Source organism: Ranitomeya imitator, chromosome 2 (assembly GCF_032444005.1).
Source record: "Ranitomeya imitator isolate aRanImi1 chromosome 2, aRanImi1.pri, whole genome shotgun sequence".
Lineage (NCBI taxonomy): Eukaryota > Metazoa > Chordata > Amphibia > Anura > Dendrobatidae > Ranitomeya > Ranitomeya imitator.
Genome location: NC_091283.1, coordinates 251,299,846 through 251,305,845, shown reverse-complemented (window position 1 = coordinate 251,305,845; position 6,000 = coordinate 251,299,846). Strand labels below are relative to the sequence as shown.

Sequence of the window (6,000 nt, the reverse complement as noted above, 5' to 3'; positions counted from 1 at the left end):
TACCCTCAGGTCAGATTAGGTACTGCACCTAGGGTAATTAGTCACCAGAAAGGCTGCCTGCTATGTACTGGCTATTGGGCACGCTGCAGCGAGGCGATATAACTACTCCCACTTAGGCAGGAACAATAATTATCAACGCCGCCGTCGCTACAACGACTCCCAAAGGCACCGTACAAGGTATGCTGCCACCAGCTTCGATTAAACGGGTCCGAAGCTAACCCAAAACAGTAGCGTAATTCCCTTCAGAAGACTTAGGGTATGTTTTAGAACAGGAGAACGAAACTAGTAATTTAGATATTTTACTCCGAAAGATAAGGCAGTGTTTATAAAAAATATTACAAGGATGTTACAAAAGAGACAATTGAAAAGATGTACAAGCAATTATAAAATAACGGGATTAAATGAGAAAAGGTAAAACTCACATGTTCTCAGGTCATTGCAGGCAAACCATGCTGGCAGGCAGAGCCCAGATGTCCCAGTGCATAGTACAGCTCCTCAAGCAAAAAACTCAGACTCAAGGCTGGGTAAAGTGGAGTCACTTAAAAACTGCAGCCCACTAAAAGGGTTGGTTTACTCAGTCCCTCCTATCTCTTCAGCTGCACAGTTTTCTCCAACAATTCTTATAATTCTTGTATTTTCGTTCCCGAACATGTCAGAATCATAACACACGCAGCATTCAGCTTATTTTAAAATTGGCTTTCTAATTAAACCAAATTTGGGCTAGTTGGGACACACAGTTCCGGAGAAATCCGTACTTTGTCCCTGTTGGAAGCTCCTGCTTACAGTGGCTGACAGATGCGCCGATGGAGAGTCGCAAAATGGACATATTATTTTCCTAGCAATGGCCCAATATCTCACTATAACAGGACAAAGAACTGCATGTCTTGAAAGGGATATTAGACCATTTCTAGCTGGCACAACTGTCCACTGCAGCTATAGCGGTCGTAAAAATTCTTCTGGGAGGGGCATGAGGGGTTTGGGATCTACACATACACATCTCAGCAAACACAAACACAGAGAGAACCACCCTATATGTGCTGGCAAGAGAAACTAAAACTTATATTATACATTATCCTCACATGGGAATGATGGGAGAGGGAGCGACAGAGGAAGCTCTCTCCTCCATCATTGCATTCAACTGTACCGGCGTCATGCCAGTATAGTTGAATGCGGGGCGAACAATCGGGGGGGGGGGGGTGAGTTGGCGCTGGCTGGAGGAGTCGACCCTCTCCTGGCACCGGCCCTTCTGGCATTTGCCAGAAGTGCCCGATGGCCAGTCCGGCCCTGCCTCAAACTATATACTTTGTAAGTTAATACGCCACTCCAGTGTCAGGAATAGATAGTATGTGAAAATACAGTATATACCACTCAGGGAACACTTAACGTTCCCAGAATATTTCCATATTCAGGCTATGTGCACACGTCAGGATTATTTGCAGAAATTTCCTGAACAAAACCGGACTTTTTCTGCAAGAAATCCGCTCGCGTTTTTTTCGCATTTTTTTACGTGGATTTTTCCAGAGCTTTCCACTACTATATTATATAGTGACAAATCCGGAGATTTTCTGCAAAATGAATTAACATGCAGCGTTTTTTCCGAGATGCGTTGTTTTGGGCAAAAAAAACGCAACATGTGCACAAAAATTGCTGATTGCATTCTAATAATAAGATACTTAATGTAATCTTTTTTTAGCGTTTTATTTATGTGGAAAACCGCTGGAAAAAAAACACAAAAAAACATGAAAAATCCTGAACGTATGCACATACCCTCATACTAAATAATGGCACAGATCACCCAGACATTATGATTGCACACATCCCCAGCCTTTATAACGATATTGCACTCATTCCTTGACAGACTGCAGCATGGCCATTAGTTAGAAGCTGCTATTGATCTTTGGAGCAGGTAAGTTTTCCCTGAGTGGTACATATTGGGCCGTCTGAAAACGGAGTTTAGTCCAGGACAATTTGTCTGCACTACTAATTAACAGCTGTTACAATACCAAACTAGGGCAGTCCCTATAGGAGGAAAACACAAGAATTATACTGTATTGTCACATACTATCTATTACTGACACTGGAGTGGCTTAGAAAACTTACAAAGTATATAGTTTGAGGTCTGGGATCTGCCAATATGTGGCTAGTATTCTGACTGTTTCGGATAACATGATACATGATTTTAGTTTTTTTTGTCTAGTCCCACTTGAAGATAGTCAATATTAAATAGTCTCCTGATGAGTTGCCTTTGGTGAGGACGATGAAACCAGTAGAAATCAGAGGCTTGGAGAGTGAGTGTGTATACATCACCTCACCCTATCTACTGAACTGTGGGGTACATGTTTTTTCTATTAGTCACCTACTGACTAACCTTCAGGGGATGAATTATGGGTATAGTTTTACATTTGGAATTAATAACGTTTTGTTTTATCCTTTTGTCAGCAAACATGAGGAATGACAAGAGATAACCCATTTAAGAAGATTCAATTTTGGTTAAAACTATTCCAACATTATGAACATAATAAAGGCTTCTCCCCTATGTGACGTCACTGATGTTTATTAACAGTTCATTTCCAAGTAAAATATTTCCCACATTAAGAAAATGTAAAAGTTTTCTCCTCTGGGTGAGTTCTATGGTGATTAACCAAATCTATTTTCCATTTAAAATATTTTCCATATTCTGAACATGAAAAAGGCTTCACCTCTGTGTGACTGCTCTGATGTCTAACAAGAAGCGCTTTCCGGTTAAAACATTTCCCACATTCTGAACAGGAAAAAGGCTTCTCCCCTGTGTGAGTTCTCTGGTGACTAACAAGATGCGCTTTCCGGTTAAAACGTTTCCCACATTCTGAACATGAAAAAGGTTTCTCCCCTGTATGAGTTCTATGGTGATTAACCAACTCTGATTTATGGTTAAAACATTTCTCACATTCTGAACATGAAAAAGGCTTCTCCCCTGTGTGAGTTCTCTGATGGCGATCAAGATCTATTTTCCATTTAAAACATTTCCCACATTCTGAACACGAAAAAGGATTCTCCCCTGTGTGAGTTCTCTGGTGACTAACAAGATGCCATTTCTGGGTAAAACATTTCCCACATTCTGAACATGAAAAAGGCTTCTCTCCTGTGTGGGTTCTTTGGTGTTCATCAAGATTCCCTTTTTTGGTAAAACATTTCCCACATTCTGAACATGAAAAAGGCTTTTCCCCTGTATGAGTTCTATGATGGCGATCAAGATCTATTTTACATTTAAAACATTTCCCACACTCTGAACAGGAAAAAGGCTTCTCCCCCGTGTGAGTTCTATGGTGTCTAACAAAATGTGATTTCTGGTTAAAACATTTTCCACATTCAGAACATGAAAAAGGCTTCTCCCCCGTGTGAGTTCTATAGTGATTAACCAAATCTGATTTCCAGTTAAAACATTTCCCACATTCTGAACAGGAAAAAGGCTTCTCCCCTGTGTGGGTTCTCTGGTGCTTAACCAAATCTGATTTCCAGTTAAAACATTTTCCACATTCTGAACAGGAAAAAGGCTTCTCCCCTGTGTGGGTTCTCTGGTGCTTAACCAAATCTGATTTCCAGTTAAAACATTTTCCACATTTTGAACAGGAAAAAGGCTTCTCTCCTGTGTGAGTTCTATGGTGAGTAACAAAATGTGATTTCTTGTTAAAACATTTCCCACATTCTGAACATGAAAATGACTTCTTTGCTTTAGGAGCAGTTTGCTTTTCAATGCCTCTTTTGTGACTTTGATTTTCCTTAGTAGTCAGTAATGAATCAGAAGATGAGATCTGTTTCATAGGATCAGATGATAGATCTTTGCTGTGAATGGATGATGATGTATCTGGAGTAATGGCATTCACTTCAGTTGTATCTTGTAGGATCTCAAGATCATCAGATTTAAAAATTGAAGATGTCAGCTGTCGCTCTGATCTGCTGGTACAGTCATCTGCTAATATAAAAACAATTATTATTTTTAATAAAATATCATTGAGTCTTATATTTTTTTAAATTTCCACTTAAACTGTCCATAAAATGGCAAGCTATGTAAAAAACTTTAAATACACTATGTAATATTTTTTTTCCTGGGTAAAAAGTGTGTTTTCTTAACCCGTTATGCCTAATACAAATAGAAAATAGTTGTTCCAACAAAACTTTGCTTCTGTGATAAGGACAATGACATTTTGAAATTTGTTTTTGGTAAAAATCTCGATTCGTATTCAATACTGAGTAGTCTTCTAGAATATTCTTGAACTGCTAGAATTGTGCAGAATTTTCCAGAATTATCTAGAAGTTTCTAGAAGCTTTTAGAACTTTCAAGAACATTCAATAGTAGGGACTGTTCAATAGTAGTCACACAAGTATAAAAGCACAGGTGACTCGAACCAACGTTTCGGTTTATGTTATTGCTTATTGCGAATTTCGCAGCAACCGACCGACCACTCAAGCAACTGCTACTTCTGCATAGTGGATCCTGCCAAACGTCACACAGGCAAGAATGTGCCTCAAATTGTTTATCCAGACATTCCTTCTTACATTGCCCCAGTACCACACTGCCCCGAGATGCCTGTTCCAACTCCCCCGATCTCCAGGAAAAGCAGCAAGTAAGACAGCGAGGAAGATATTGGAGACTAAGATTACATTTTCACAGATGCAGATGAGGAGAGAAGGCCATAATTTCCTAACCAGAAAGATGTCAATGATCTAATCAGAGACCTTCATCTTACCAAGTCCAATGCTGAGCTTCTGACATCCAGGCTCAAGCAGTGGAACTTGTTGGATGAAAGCGTGCAAGCCACAGATCAGAGAAAGCGTAACCAAACATTTTCCAACTTCTTCAGTTGAGAAGATGGGTTGTGCTTCTGCAACAATGTGGCCGGTCTTTTTGAGGCTATAGGTATCACCTGTAACCTGAGTGAATGGTGGCTATTCATTGACAGTTCATTCTGGAGCCTCAAAGCCATGCTGCTTCACAATGGAAACAACTACCCGTCTCTCCCTATGGCTCACTCTTTCTATCTCAAAGAGAACTACACCAGTGTCAAAAGGTCGCTGAGTGCCTTGAAGTATGACGACTATGGATGGCAGGTCATCGGAGAATTCAAAATGGTGTAATTTCTGATGGGCCTTCAAGTTGGTTTCACAAAACGTCCTTTGCCTCTGGGACAGCCATGACACTAAGGCGCACTATCACAGAAAAGACAGGCCACAGCGGACCGAGTTCTCTCTAGGGAAGAGCAACGTCAAGTGGGAGCCACTGATAGAACCTCTGAAGGTGCTGATGGCACCACTGCACATCAAGTTAGGCCTCATCAAGCAATTTATCACATCTCTTGACAAGGAGTCAGCAGTTTTCAATTACCTCCTATGTCTCTTTCCAAAGCTGTCTGAGGCAAAGGTCAAGGCTGGCATCTTCGTCGGACTGCAGATCAAGAAGATCATAGAATGTGACGAGTTCGCCAAGCTGCTGAACAGGACGGAGAAAACGGCTTGGAACAGTTCGTTGCACTGGTTCATGGCTTCCTGGGTAAACACAAGGCTGTAAACTATGTGCAGTTGGTTCAGACTCTCATAAAGAATTACGCCATAGTGTGATGTAGAATATCTCTCAAAGTCCATATCCTTGATGGTCTTCTTGACAAGTTGAAGGAAAACATGAGAACTCAGAGGAGCAAGGCGAGCGCTTTCATCAAGATATATTGGACTTACACTGTCTTTGGTAGCGACATTCAAACGAAAACATGATGGGGAATTCATTTGGGGGCTTCTTCGAGAAAGCGATTTGCAGTATGCTCGCAAATCTAGAACACCTACTCATTTCTGAACCTTTTTGAGAGATTTTTTACTGTCTTTGCCTATTCACCATGCAAGTGTTGTTTTTTTTATCAGACCGCATGAAAGAAAGAAAATATAATAATTTCCTTTTTTTGTTAAAATAAATACAACATTTTTCTGGGCTGTGGTCATAAAATCTAAGTTTGTGCTGAATGTAGTCATTTT

At 40.5% G+C, this 6,000-nt stretch overlaps 1 protein-coding gene across 2 annotated transcripts in view; it reads right to left on the bottom strand.

Annotated features, from left to right (window-relative positions):
- Positions 1 to 2,536: 2,536 nt before the first annotated feature.
- LOC138662920 (oocyte zinc finger protein XlCOF22-like) overlaps positions 2,537 to 6,000 on the bottom strand; it is a 70,949-nt gene continuing 67,485 nt past the window's right edge. The window contains exon 7 of one of the 2 annotated variants that reach the window (XM_069748923.1): positions 2,537 to 3,952. In XM_069748923.1, the coding sequence (XP_069605024.1) occupies positions 2,592 to 3,952 (1,361 nt within the window). In that variant the 3' untranslated portion in view covers positions 2,537 to 2,591. The remainder of the gene's footprint in view (positions 3,953 to 6,000) is intronic. The other variant, XM_069748924.1, reaches the window with a different exon arrangement.